General features: G+C 48.1%; 1 protein-coding gene across 12 annotated transcripts in view; it reads left to right on the forward strand.

Annotated features, from left to right (window-relative positions):
* Positions 1 to 4,617: 4,617 nt before the first annotated feature.
* The window catches only part of RBM33 (RNA binding motif protein 33), a 139,101-nt gene continuing 129,864 nt past the window's right edge, over positions 4,618 to 13,854 (forward strand). For 11 of the 12 annotated variants that reach the window (XM_023250789.2, XM_045053285.1, XM_023250790.2 and 8 more), the window contains exon 1: positions 4,823 to 4,974. In XM_023250789.2, the coding sequence (XP_023106557.2) occupies positions 4,932 to 4,974 (43 nt within the window). In that variant the 5' untranslated portion in view covers positions 4,823 to 4,931. Of the gene's footprint in view, positions 4,975 to 13,854 lie in introns of all 12 variants that reach the window. The other variant, XM_045053288.1, reaches the window with a different exon arrangement.

Genomic DNA, 13,854 nt, shown 5'->3' on the forward strand with positions numbered 1-13,854 from the left:
GTAAATCTAGGTGTAGAGGTCTCTGAACTTTTCTTACTTGATGCTCCTGTATTTGTGGACTCGCATCTTTCATCGGTTCTCGAAAACTCTCGGAAGTCAGCTTGACACATACCGCCTCTCTTCCACTCTCTTCGTTCTCTCCCGCGGACCTCCAGTCGGACACTCTTATTCTGCCCTCCTGGTTTCTGAACCTCTCAGTCCCACTGTTCCCCACCTTTCCTCTTTGTGGTATGTTCTAGGCGATCCTACCTGTCCTTAACTAAAATCCCCTCATCAGCTGTGCCATCTGTTTAACGTTTCTTTCGAGATTTTTACTACAACAATCAATGTTTAAGATAGCTTTATTGAGGTATGGTTGATACACAGAGAGCAGCACATATTCAATGTACACAATTTGATGACTTTGGACATAGGCACACACCCATGATTCCTTCACTATTTAACAATTACATTTTAATTTTTTAAGTTTATTTGAAAGAGAGAGAACATTCGAGCAGGGGAGGGGCAGAGAAAGAGGGAGAGAGACTCCCAAGCAGGCTCTATGCTCAGTGCAGAGCCCGACTCAGGGCTCCACCTCACGAACTGTGAGGTCATGACCTGAGCTGAAACCAAGAGTTGGACGCTTAACCAACTGAGCCACCCAGGTGCCCCTTGCATTTTTTAAAAAGTTTTTATTTATTTTGAAAGAGAGAGAGAGAGAGAGAGAGAGAGAGAGAGAGAGAGAGAGAGAGAGAGAATGAACAGGGAGGGGCAGAGAGAGAGGGAGAGCAAGAATCCCCAGCAGGGTCCACACTGTCAGCACAGAGCCTGATGTGGGGCTTGAACTCACAAACTGTGGAATCATGACCTGAGCCAAAATCAGGAGTTGGATGCTGAATCAACTGAGCCAACCAGGCGCCTCTACAATTACATTTTTGAACATTCTCTTTAGTCCTTTTTTTTGTTTTTAATAATTTTTTTTGTTTCAAAGCAAAACAAAAACAAAAACAAAAAACTTACCGAAAAGTTCAACATGCAGTAAATTAAAACCCTTTTCTTTGCACCATTTGAGAATAAGCCTCTGAGTTGAGGCTGCATCACTGACAAGTACCTCAGTGTGAACTTCCGACAAGAATTCTCTTCCTACAGATCACCTACAGTCATGAAGATAAGTCAACCTCGTTACCTTCCTTCCCTCGTCTGCAGACCCTGGCCCCGCCTGCGGGCCGTCCCAGGAACGGTCATCACGGCGAGAGCGGTCAGTTTGTTTGCTCACAAGCGGCAGGCTGTCCCCACCGCGGTTCTGCTGCCCACGGAGATGCTCTCACCACTCACACCCAGCTCTGACCTCCTGGGCCCCACCTCCCAGCAGCGTGGAAGCCCTCCCACAGCGCCGGCATGCTGATGTCCCAGTTCACCGCCTGCTGCTATACCCAGCTCACACGCGGCCCCCACCCCGGGCCGGGACTCTCCATGTCGCACTGACCCCAGTGCCTCATCCTGCCAAGCTGACTCCTTACCCTAGCCTGCCAATCTGCAAGGACATACTCCTCCCCGTTCTGATCTCACTTCCCATACCGGACAGCCCTCGTAAGGAGCCTGGGTTCTGATTCTCAGATGTGGGTCAGCAAAGACATCTCCATCTCCCCTGCCCCTGTCGGCATCACCACCGGCATCACCTAATGGCTTGAGGATAAGACTGTTCCAGAAGAGAAGGCTGCAAAGAAGAGGACCGATACAGAGCGGCTCTCCGGTCACTATGGGGGTCTCCTGCTGGCTTCTCACTTTAACTCATTTCCTTAAACATTTCACGTAGTGTTGTTTCTGAGAATTTCAGTATCTGAGCTCCTTGGGAGGGCAATCTACAGTTTATATTTTTTCAACTCTCAATTATTGTGGTTTCTTCTGTGTATTTTGTGATCTTTTTTTTCCTTCAAGTTTATTCATTTTGAGAAAGAGTGTGAGTGGGGGAGGGGCAGAGAGAGGGAGAGAGAGAGGATCAAAGCAGGCTCCGTGTTGTCAGTGCAGAGCCCGAGGCAGGGCTCAACGTCACGAACCATGAGGTCATGACCTGAGCCGAAATCAAGAATCTGATGTATGACTGACTGAGCCACCCAGGCCCCCCCACAGTTGCTTGATCTAAAACTGTGAAAAACAGGGGAGCATAATATGAGGAAGGCCTTCCAGGATCTCTGGCTTAAACCAGGAGCCTCACGTTCATATTCTCACCACCACAGAGGCCCAAGGGCTTATTTCCTATTGGCAGTGCTAACAGGGGTACCTTCCCTCAGGGAAACTTGCCTTTCTTATACACTCACTATTTATAGCTCAGGCCCTCCCCCACCTCCCTGCTTCTTTCTTGATCCCCTGGAGATTTGTTTTAATTTCTAAAGCCCAGCAATCCAACAATTTTTTTTTTTTTTTTCAAAATCTGTCTTATAGCAGGAGGATGGGGCCCTAGACTTTTCAGTCCATGTTGACAGAAGAGTAAGGCTTCTATATTCACTTTTAACTGAAGGCAAAGCGGAACCTGTAAGATTTCCAGGGGGAGATGTAAGAAATTGTTAAATGCTCAGTAGGAGATCTTCTTAGGTTGACCATTTATACTCCCGTAATGCGACACCTGGCAGCAGCTTCATTTAAAAAGTTAAAGAAAAAACACACGTTGGGAGCGGGGCATTCTGAGATGCTCCCCTTTGCAGTCCACGTAAGCACACGTGAGCTCCTCACAGAGCTGCTCTGTGGTTCCCCAAATGCAACTCAGGTGCAAGATGAAGGCGTCGGGACTGCCCTGGCTTAGAATCCTAGACCGTGGGAACTTGCACATCTCATAATAGTTACCTGGATTTACCTTTTACATCCCCAAACTCAGTTAAGGGAGATCCTCAAGTTCTGGCTTCCTGACAGGTGTTTAAAGATGATTCCGTTTTGTCCAGCCAGAAGCAGTGTACCAGTCAGAGAGCACTTCTGACACAACCAAGGATGTTTTATAACACAGTTGACGTTGTAACTTCATCAAGTTTCTAGGACAAGTTAAAAAGGCAACCCAAAGTGAAATCTGTCTGTAGAGAAGAAAGGGGGTTTGTTAAACCTTTACTCACAGTACTGTATCAAAATCTTCTCATATCAGGCGTCCAGGCTCAAGTATTTCCAGTTAGTGATGAAAAAATTTAGTCTTGTCCTAGAGAAATTCATTTTTAGGTCATTCATAACTGACATAGATGTCTTCCCTTAATTATAACATAGCTACAAAATACGTATGAGATTGTTTCATCTTTGGGTATTTGGTTTTTTGAACCATCCTTCTCAAGATCACCAGTGGGAGGGGGAGGCAGATGATCACCAGCGGAACTATCTTGAAAAACATGTTCTGAGTTACAAATGTCACCCTCCACAGTTCAAAAATAATGCAAGGTGATTAGCGGTTCAAGCCTTTTTAAATCTGGATGTGCTGATGTGCTTTCTGATGGAGACTTAGTTATTCCAGGTTGCTTACAATGCTCGCTATCATTTTTTTGCAGGGATTACACGCAGCTGAATCAAAGTAACTTTTAAAAATTGTTTTTCGTTTTTTCTCTTTCAGATGAGTATCTGTGGCATTAATTACTAATCCAGTAAAGTTTATTTTTTCAAACAACTTACCATGAAAAACTTCAAACGTATATAAAGTTGAAAGAATTTTATAGTTAATGTAGTCTATCACTAACGTTTTGTCACATGCCCATCTCTGTTCCCATCTGGGAAGCCACCTCCAGCATGGACCGTGGCGGCTGTTTACTAATGGGTCACAGCACCCGGTTTCTTACCTCTCCACGCTGCCCATCCGCTTTCTTGCTGTCAGAGCCATCTTCCTAAAACACAGATTTTGTCATGTCACTTCTGTTGTTAAAATCTGTCCATACTCCCTACAGCTTCAGGAAAATGTCCTAAAGTCCTCATTGCATCTGACCCTTGTTCCCCTATGCAGCTGATTGCTTCTTGAGCACCCGTCTCCCCCAGGACGCTCGCGGCCGCACACACTGCTGGCAATCCTCCGTCCCTAGGAAGTCATCTGACATCTCTGAGCCTCTGCTCAGCCTCTTTCTACTCCATGGCCCTTTCCTTCCTTTCCCCATCCCCTCACCTTCACCGTCAACGAATCGACGTTTGCAGCTCGTGGGTACTTCACGACCCCATTACACCCAAGCCTCCCCCATCCCCCACCTGCTGACAAGCAGACGAGTCTCCCGAAGCCCTACGCCCCTTCCTTGATATCATTCACGGCACCTCGTTTTCCGGCCGTTTTCGCTGCTCCAGGAGCGCAATCTCCCGCGGACCTCGGGCCCGGGCGCCCAGCGCGTCCGGGAGGCACCCGCAGCCGGCCTCCGAACCCGGGCTCCGACTGCTCGCCTGCTCCGGGTCAGCTCCAGCCAGCCTCTCCGAGCAAGGCCCGCCCCTGCCCGGCCCGAGCTTGACGGCGCGGCCAGCCCCGCCCACCGGCCCGCGGGCCGCCGGCCGGAAAGCGCCGCGCCAACTGCTGCAAAGTGTCGTACGACAGAACCCGGGACGGGACTACGGCCGGCAACCGCCCCGCCGCCGCTGCAAACTCTGCGGCTGCAGGGGCCGAGCGCGGCGGCCGCCCGCCTGCTCGCCCTCCGCGCTCGCCCTGCGTTCCTGCAGGCGTCCCGGAGCCGCCGCGCCGCGGAGGCGGCCCGCGCCCGCCCTGCTGGTCGCCATCATCCCGGCGTGCACCGCGGCGGCGGGCGGGCCGGCGGCCATGTTGCGATAGTCTGTTGTTTTCTTCCTGCGGAGGAGCCGGGCCGGAGTGGCCGAGACCGCCGGCCGTCTCGCCCCCTCCCCGGTCCCGGCCCGCCGCCCCCCCGCCCCCCGCCGCACGTCCCCGGGCCCCGGCCGGCCGGCGGCCCACCGCCTGGCTTGGCGGGGCGACCCCGAAGGCCGGGCCCGCGAGCACCATGGCGGCCGCCCTGGGAGCCGGCGGAGGAGCCGGCGCCGGAGGTACGTGAGGCGCCCCGCGCGGGGAGGACGGGCCGGGGCTCCCTCAACTCGCGTCGTCGTGCCTCCCGCGTCGCTCGACGCGCCGCGGGGGCCCGCGAGCCTCGGTGCCGCGGCTTCCGCCGTCGAGCCTGCACGCAGCGGCGGGCCTCGGCCGGCGAGGCCGGCCTTCCGGGGCCGCGAGCCGCTCGGACGGCCGTGCCGGGGAGCCGGGCTCGTCGCCGGAGGGGCTCTGCTGGCGGGCCTGGGTGGATTTCAGGCCCGGTGCAGAGGCGCCGCTGAGGGTGTCCCCCATTGTGCGGGAGCGTGGGGCAGTGCGGCGTTTCAGAAGCCGGGGGTTGCGGAGGAGTGACCCCGTCTCGCGGGTCGGCTACGTGCACCCCTCCGTGGCCCAATGAACGCTTGCTAGCGCTTCGTCCGCGTTTGACCGAGGCCCAGCCGGGCAAGAAAGGTGTAGCTACCGGATCGGTTCCTTTGGGCGGTTTCCTCTTGTTTCGCAAGCATCGGTGGTTTTGACAGGGCGCCTAACAAATTCCAGGTGAAATCACAATTTGTGGGCCGAGGCTTTTTCTTTTTCTTTTCTTTTTTTTAATAAGGAAAAATACTTGCAAGTGAGTTCGTAATTATCGCTCGAAAGCTTCGGTGAAGGAAACCCATAGACGGTAAAGTGGAATCAGTAAAAGCATTTGATATGCGTTGAAACAGCCTTCCAGCGTATTCCCTGGAGGCACTTCTTACTACCGCCTGCTTACGAGTACGCTGCAGTGTCCTGCTTGGAACTTTGGTCCAAGCATTGAGACATTTGCGTGGCAGGGTGGAAAAAACCCGCCGAGAGAGGCTAAACTCAGAAGTGTCACTTGGGGCAGGGGGGCTTGGTCCGTGCCGCTTTTCTGGAAGGTAAAGAGATGTCGTGCCTGTTAGGGCTGGGGCTCTCGAGTTAAAACGTGAAGGTACAGGGTAGGTAGGGTGTTCCTTCCTTGCTCGGTTACTTTCCGGGGTCACAACCTTGTGTTTTGTATCGTTCTGGAGGCGTCGCCCGGGGGCTCCTGGGTCGGAAGCCCTTTCGTGAACAATGCCACCCGTTACTTGCGTGTTCTCTCGCGCACAGGGGCGTTTTGCCGAGGCGGCGTGGTGTGTGAAGGCGTTGCAGAGGTGGCTACTGCTCTGTGTGCGGGCGTGTCCTTTCAAGTTCGCGATCCTTAGGTCCTGAGAGAGTAGATACTTACGAATACAGTCGACGTAAATCAAAGCATTTCGGCGCCCGGGATGAACTTGGGTCTCGAAAGGTCGAGACTTGCTATTTTAGAGGAGTCGGTAGGCTTTACCTTGAGGTTCTGGAGTTTCTCCTTCCGTTTGGTCAGGGCCACCCCGTTTCCCTCCGAGGCTTTAGCCACAGCCCTTACCAGGGTTCTGAGTTGCGTGTGACTTGGCTCCTGCGGCCTCCGCACACAGGCTGAGTGCGGTCCTCCAGGTCCCCTCGGGTTGCACCGCTCCGGCCCTCGCGCTCCAGGTCTCAGGCTCCCAGGATGCCCTCCTTACGTGAAGTAGGTCCAGCTCCTGCCTGCGAGCCTCCCTGCCTTTTATTCTTGGCAGCCTTGTTTGCTTCAGCTCGGTTTGTTATTTATTTGGTCTTTTTGGAAAAAGAAGCCTATAGGTCCCATTGAGACAGGAATGGTGTCTTTTTCACGAGCCATGTGCTCCAAGTTGCTGGCACGTTGCATACGTGCCACATAATTTGACGGTGAGTGAATTAATGAAATGTTTTCCTTGTGAACCCTCCTGTGCCCTTTTATGGTATGAGTAGAATTCTAGTACTCTGCACTTTGCTTTGTTCACTTAAAAGCAGGTCCTGGGCATCTTCCCGTGTCAGTAGGTGAGAGTTTTATGGATCCACCACTGATCGTTTGCCTATCGATGGGCATTCCAGTTATTTCAGCTTTCTCGCCACTAGCAAATACCGTGCTAAACGTGTGTAGACACAACTTAGTGTGCCTATGCAAATATTTCTGGAGGACGCATCGCTCTAAAAGTGGAAGTACTGTGTTGCAATTACATGTATTTACAATTTTGGTAGCTACTGCAAGTTGTCCTTAACTTCCCTCAGTAGTGTGTGGGAGTATCCCGTTTCCCATACCCTAAGAATCTTTTTAATTCTGGATCATCTTGGGACAGAAAAAGAGCCTCGATGTTGTAATCTGTGTTTCTGTTTTTCTGATCTCCAGAGAAGTTAGACATCTTTTCATGTGCTATTTTTCTGTGAATTGCTTGTTTACATAATTTGCTACTTATTTTTTTAAGTCATGTCATAGATTTATTTGTTCTGAGAGAGAGAACCAGAACCAGCGGGGGAGGGGCAGAGAGAGGGGGACAGAGGATCCCAAGCAGGCTCTGTGCTGACAGTAGAGAGCCTGATGGGGGCTTGAACTTGCAAACTGGAGAGATGACCTAAGCCGAGGTCTGATGCCTAACTGACTCTCAGTCCCCTTTTTTTAAAGTGGGTAGTTGACCTCTTCTCCTTATTGTATATTTCTCATTCTCTGTGTATTGTATCAGAGGATTAGTAACCCTTTTTTAAAGTTGTGCTTGCCCAATAAATAAATTTGTTTTAAGTGTTTTACTATATGGAACTTAAAGTTTTACTTTGTGAAATATATCACTTATTCTTTTATAAGTATTTTTTTTTTCTTTTTGTAAATCTGTTTCTATGCTAAGAGTTCCTCTATGTTTTTACCATTTGATGCTTCTGGGCTTTTTTTTTATATTTAGCTTTTATTCCATATGGAGTTTTATTTTGAGTGTTGTGTGAATTTGGGGCCTATAACAGTTCTAATATGATTTGTTGACTTCTTCTCTGTCTTTTCCACCTTTTTAAGAAGTTACCATGAACAGTTTTTTGGAATTATCATTTCATTGTGTGTGTGAATATATGTGCATATGTCTTTGTGTGTTATGTATCTATGTTGGCATATTTAAAAAAATTTTTTTAATGTTTATTTTTTGAGAGAGAGAGAGACAGGGCATGAGTTGGGGAGGGATAGAGAGGGAGAGAGAGAGAGAATCCCAAGCAGGCTCTGTGCCATCAGCCCAGAGCCCGTTGCAGGGCTTGAACTCAAAAACCGTGAGATCGTGACCTGAGCCGAAATCAAGAGTCAGACGCTTAACCGACTGAGCCACCCTGGCACCCCTATGATGGCATATTCTTTTCCAGCTAATCCCATATGATTAGCTCTGTACATTTAAAGAAAAAAATGTACTTAAGAATCATCAATCACATTCTGTAAAGAATTCTACTAGAATTCTTATTTAGGTTGTGTTGAGTTTATTTACATAACTTGAGAAGGATTGGTATTTTTACAGGATGGGTTCTTTCATCCAGCAACAAGAGTGTCTCTGTCCAGCTTTTCTTTTTTGTCTGTTAGTCATCTGCCAAATGTTTATTGAGTACCTGCTCCTGTGCCGGGCACTGATCTAAGAGGCTGGGGTACATAGTGAATAAACCAGAGGTCCCTTCCCCTGTGGAACTTACATTAAGTAAAATTTTCTTTCTTTTTTTTTTTTTTAAAAAATTTTTTTTTTAACGTTTATTTATTTTGGAGACAGAGAGGGACAGAGCATGAACGGGGGAGGGGCAGAGAGAGAGGGAGACACAGAATCGGAAGCAGGCTCCAGGCTCTGAGCCATCAGCCCAGAGCCCGACGCGGGGCTCGAACTCACGGACCGCGAGATCGTGACCTGGCTGAAGTCGGACGCTTAACCGACTGCGCCACCCAGGCGCCCCAGTAAAATTTTCTTTATATAGTTCTTTCACATTTCTTGTTAGTTTTGTTCGTAGATATTTTGTATTTGTCACTGTGGATGGTGTACTTAAAAAACTTTTTTTTAAATATTTATTTTTGAGAGAGAGAGAGACAGTGTGAGTGGGGGAGGGGAAGAGAGAGAGAGGGAGACACAGAATCCAAAGCAGGCTCCAGGCTCTGAGCTGTCAGCACAGAGCCCGACGCGGGTTGGAACTCATAAACCGTGAGATCACGACCTGAGCCGAAGTGGAACGCTTAACTGACTAAGCCGCCCAGGTGCCCCTAAGATGGTGTAGTTTTTAATCCTATTCTCACATTTGATATTGATCTGTAGAAAAGCTTTTTTAAAATGTGGTGGCTCAGTCGGTTGAGTGTCCAACTTTGGCTCAGGTCATGATCTCGTGGTTTGTGAGTTCAAGCTCCACATTGAGCTCTCTGCTGTCGGTGCAGAGCCTGCTTCAGATCCTCCGTCCCTCTCTCTTTGCCCCTCCCCTACTAGTGCTCTCTCAAAAATAAAACATTTAAGATCTAATTGAATAGTATACACCTGGTTTTTTGAATCTTGTTTTGCCAGTTTGGTACTTTAGATTTTCTAGTTAGACAGTCATTTCTGCAGCGTCTTCTGTTCTAATATTTATAGCTCTCATTTCTTGTCTTGTCTCAGAGGCACTCATCATTAAGCCCTCCAGTATGATGTTGAAGAGTGCGGGTGGTGACAGGCTTCTCTGTCTTGTGAGCTTGTTCTGGGTTTTAAAGAGTGTTCTTTTTAGTGTTTTCCCATTAGATATGTATACTGTAGGTTTGTGATCCTGTTTTTTTTAGTGAAGAAGTTTGTTTTTTGAGTCCTTTAATTTTCATCAAATGCTTTTTCCTTATCTATTGAGGTGATCTGTGAGGTCCTTTCTTTAATCTCTTAATGTATTATGTTGGTAGATTTCTAGTGTTGAACCAACCTTGCATTCTTGGGCTCAAATCCTGTGTGTTCTTTTTAATATATGGTTGGATTTCATTTTAGGATTTATGTACGAGCATAAGAAAGATTGGCTTATAGTTTTCTTCCTTTGTGTTTGTGTGTGCATTGGTGCTATCCTGTTTCTTCCTTTTTTTTTTTTTTTCAATGAAATGCTGATTTCTTAGAACGAGTTGAGAAGTTTTCTGGGACATAATGAAAAAACCTTTGTATTAAATGTTGAAGAACTCTGTCTGCAAAGCCTTTGGGGTCTGGTACCTCTTTATTTTTCAGTTTCTTCTATCGTTGGTCTCTTTCACTTTTTAAAACTCTCTGGGTCATTTTTTTTGAGTTTATTTACGTAAGTAATCTTTACACTCAGCATGGGGCTTGAACTCCCTACAGTGAGATCAAGACTTGCATACCCTTCTGTCTGAGCCAGCTAGGTGCCCCTCTGTGGGTCAGTTTTGGTAGATTTTTCTGGCAAAGTACTTCTTTATGTTTTCAAATGAATTAGTGTAGGGTTCAACACTCCCATTTCTAGTGTGGTAAAGCTAAATTTTTTGACTCAGGCTTGCCTAAACAGATTTTCACTTTGTTTTTATACTTGATTGGTGATCTGGTTAGGCCTAGAATTCTAGATTTGAATTCATTTTCCTTAGATTTTTGGTGGTGTTGCTGTGTTTTCCTGGCTTCCAGTTCTGCTGTTGAAAGTGATGGCATTCTGATTCCTTTGTATGTGTCCTTTTTCTCTCCCTGGAAGATTTTAACGGTTACTCCTCAGTGTTCTCAAATTTCATCAGCAAATATCTTTTTATTGTGCTTTGCATTTGGGGGACACTTTAGTCTGGGAATCTTCAGTTTTGGGAAATTTTCTTATATATTTCTCCCTATCATTTCTCCTTGTCTCATTTAACTGAAACTTATTTCTGGTTTTTGATACTTCAGTTATATACAAAACACAAGAATAACAAGACAGTTCATGGAGATGCTTTTGTGAGGATAGGCACTTTGGTAGTTCATAGAGTGAGGTGGAGGGATAGATGCCTAGGACGGGAGAAGCACGGCGGTCAGGGCGGTTCTGGGGCCTCAGCAGGCTCACAGTTACTGGTGGCGCTTTGCTCCAGGGGTGCCCCGTGTCTACAGCTACTTCGTCAGTTACTTACCGACGTAGGAATTTTGTTCTGTTCCGCCAGATGCTGTTTATCTTTTTTATTTGCATTTTTTTGTTTTTTTAATTTTTAAAAATGTTTTATCTATTTTTGAGAGAGTGAGAGAAAACAAGAATGAGCAGGGGAGGGGCGGAGAGAGAGAGGGAGACACAGAATCCGAAGCAGGCTCCAGGCTCTGAGCTGTCAGCACAGGGCCCGATGTGGGGCTCGAACTCATGAACTGCGGGATCATGACCTGAGCCTAAGTCTGACGCTTAACCCACCCAGGCACCCCCAAATGCTGTTTATCTTTAGCTGTTTTAGCTATCGCTAAATGTGGGTCCACTATTTGCCATCTTTTGATATTTTCTCTTTTTTGAAAGAAGATGAAACTCTAATACTTACATGTAATTCCATTTTTAAAATGTTAACTAAGTCAACTAAGAAGAGATCATGTAAATCAGAGAGCATGTGTCTTGTAGACCACCAGATTGCAGCCTGTGCCTGAGTGATTCTGCCTGTGCGATTTACTGCGTCCCATAAAATAAGTGACCTTCCTACCTAAACATCAATGAAGTCATAGTTGCTCTTTAACATATTTTTTAAAGTTTATTCTTTTTTTTTTTTTTTAATTTTTTTTTTCAACGTTTATTTATTTTTGGGACAGAGAGAGACAGAGCATGAACAGGGGAGGGGCAGAGAGAGAGGGAGACACAGAATTGGAAACAGGCTCCAGGCTCTGAACCATCAGCCCAGAGCCTGACGCGGGGCTCGAACTCACGGACTGCGAGATCGTGACCTGGTTGAAGTCGGACGCTTAACCGACTGCGCCACCCAGGCGCCCCTTAAAGTTTATTCTGAGTGAGAGAGAGAGTGTGTGAGCATACACGTGAGCAGAGAAGGAGCGGAAAGAGGGAGAGAGGGAGAATCCCAAGCAGGCTCCATGCTGTCAACACAGAGCCCCATGCATGGCCTGAGCTCACAAACCGTGAGATCGTGACCTGAGCGGAGATCAGGAGTCAGACACTTAACTGACTGAGCCACCCAAGGGGCACCCCCCCCCTTTAATATTTTCGTATAGGAAATCAGAGGGTATGCTGCTATAGCTGCTTCCTCAGCAAATTGAAGAGTGCTGTACTTGGTGTTTGGTAGACTTGAGTTTAAATCTGGCTTTGTGGTTCACTAACTTTGGCTAGTCTTGTTTTTCACATCTGTAAAAGGAGGATTTGCGGTTGGATTGAAGGAGAAAACAAGTGTAAAAATGCAAGCTCATTGAAGTAAAATGAATCCTGTGTTCAGCCCTTCTGTAGCGCTGGGATTATTTGAGTGTTATCAGTGAGTCGGAACAGAAGCTGTGCTAAGTGTCCCAGGTATGAAGGGTTTTAATACAGGAATTGGAGGCTTCCACAGTGGTTGGAAAGGTGCAGGTGCAATGGCTGGGAAAACTTTGTCTAGTGATCTCAGCCTAGTTGTGAGGAGCTTGCCTGGCAGTCCTGTGACCCCGCAGAGTCTCGGGGAACCTCATGGGCCTTCTCAGTCGGCTCTGCTGCAGGTACTGACTTTGGGCGGTATCGATCCTCAAGAAGCCACCACCGACTGTCACAGCTCCTGTGAGCCCAGGGGCAACAACGTGGTTTTCCAGAGCTCACTCGTCGTCTCTGACGGCCTCCCGTCTGCCGTGCGTGTGTCCTGCCTCTGCCTCCTGAGAATAACTCCTGAGAATAACTCCTGAGAATGGCTGTGAAGCTAATTGGGACTCGGGCTTCCTGTGAGCGCCTCGCCTCGTGCCGTCCAAGCACACGAACAGAGGCTCGGGGAGGGCACTCCTACCTTTCCCCTGCACCTTTGTGGAGTGTGGGGACCACGGTCTGCACAGCAGTTGCTTGTGTCTGTGGAAGGCAGAAAAGGGACTGGCCGGGGGGGGGGTGTGCTTTCTCCTTTCCTTTGACGTTTCTTCCCTTAAGTTTCACCTATTTAGCAACTGATCTTTGCCAGTTTAGAAAGTTTAACTTTTTAGAAGGAGGGTATAGACTTTTGGGAAAAGAAATAGGGTGTGATTTCCTTCACATTCCTAAGTCGTGGTGGGGACATCGGTTGGCTGAGCTCAGACCGCTGGCCCTCCTCCAGGCTGCCCGGGATGGCAGAGAATCGAGGCTCTAGCTTTTGTAGCTTGGGGAGGCAGAGCCCTGTCTTCTATCGGGACTCCTAGTGTGATTGACTTCCAGACTCAGGAAGAAATTCAGTTGCAGGACAGGCAGGCAAATGGCCAGTGCGCACTACACGTAAACAGAGTACAAAGTTCATTTCAGGGAGAGCCTGTCCAGGGGCCCATATAGGTGAGAGATCTTTAAAACAATGACTCCAAATTATTTTTCAAGCAACATGGCATAGAGGCTCTGTCTGATTATTTTGCTTGGTTGCTCAGTTTGGTAGTTTTACTCTATGGGGCTAACATGCTCACTTTCAAAGTTCTTCCCCCCGTCCCCCCTTTCAGTAGGTTTCGTGTCCAGCATGGAGCCCAATGCCGGGCTTGTACTCAGGACCCTGACATCCAGACCTGAGCTGAGATCAAGAGTCGGAAACTTAACCGACTGAGCCACCCAGGTGCCCCTCCAAGTTCTTGAACCTTACCCTGATTGTTCTTCCTAGATGGCTCAAATAAAGGGTCTAAATTTACTCACCTGTGAAATACAGAATTTTCACTATTAGTGATTTAGAATATGAGCATTATCATACGTGAGAATGGTGTTGAAGCCAAAGGAAGAAGGTTGAGAACCTTTGGACTAGAGCAAAGATTGGCAAATTTTGTCTGCAGAGGGCCAGTGGTAAATGTCTTAGGCTTTGCAGATCACATGGCTTCTGTTGCAATTGCTCTGTTTTGCCCTTGTAGCCTGAAAGCAGCTCTGAACAACATGTAACTGAGTTGGCGCACGCTGTTTCAGTAAGAGCTTGCTTGTGTAGACAGGCGGCAGCCACGTTTGGGCAG

The sequence above is a fragment of the Felis catus genome, chromosome A2 (assembly GCF_018350175.1).
Source record: "Felis catus isolate Fca126 chromosome A2, F.catus_Fca126_mat1.0, whole genome shotgun sequence".
Lineage (NCBI taxonomy): Eukaryota > Metazoa > Chordata > Mammalia > Carnivora > Felidae > Felis > Felis catus.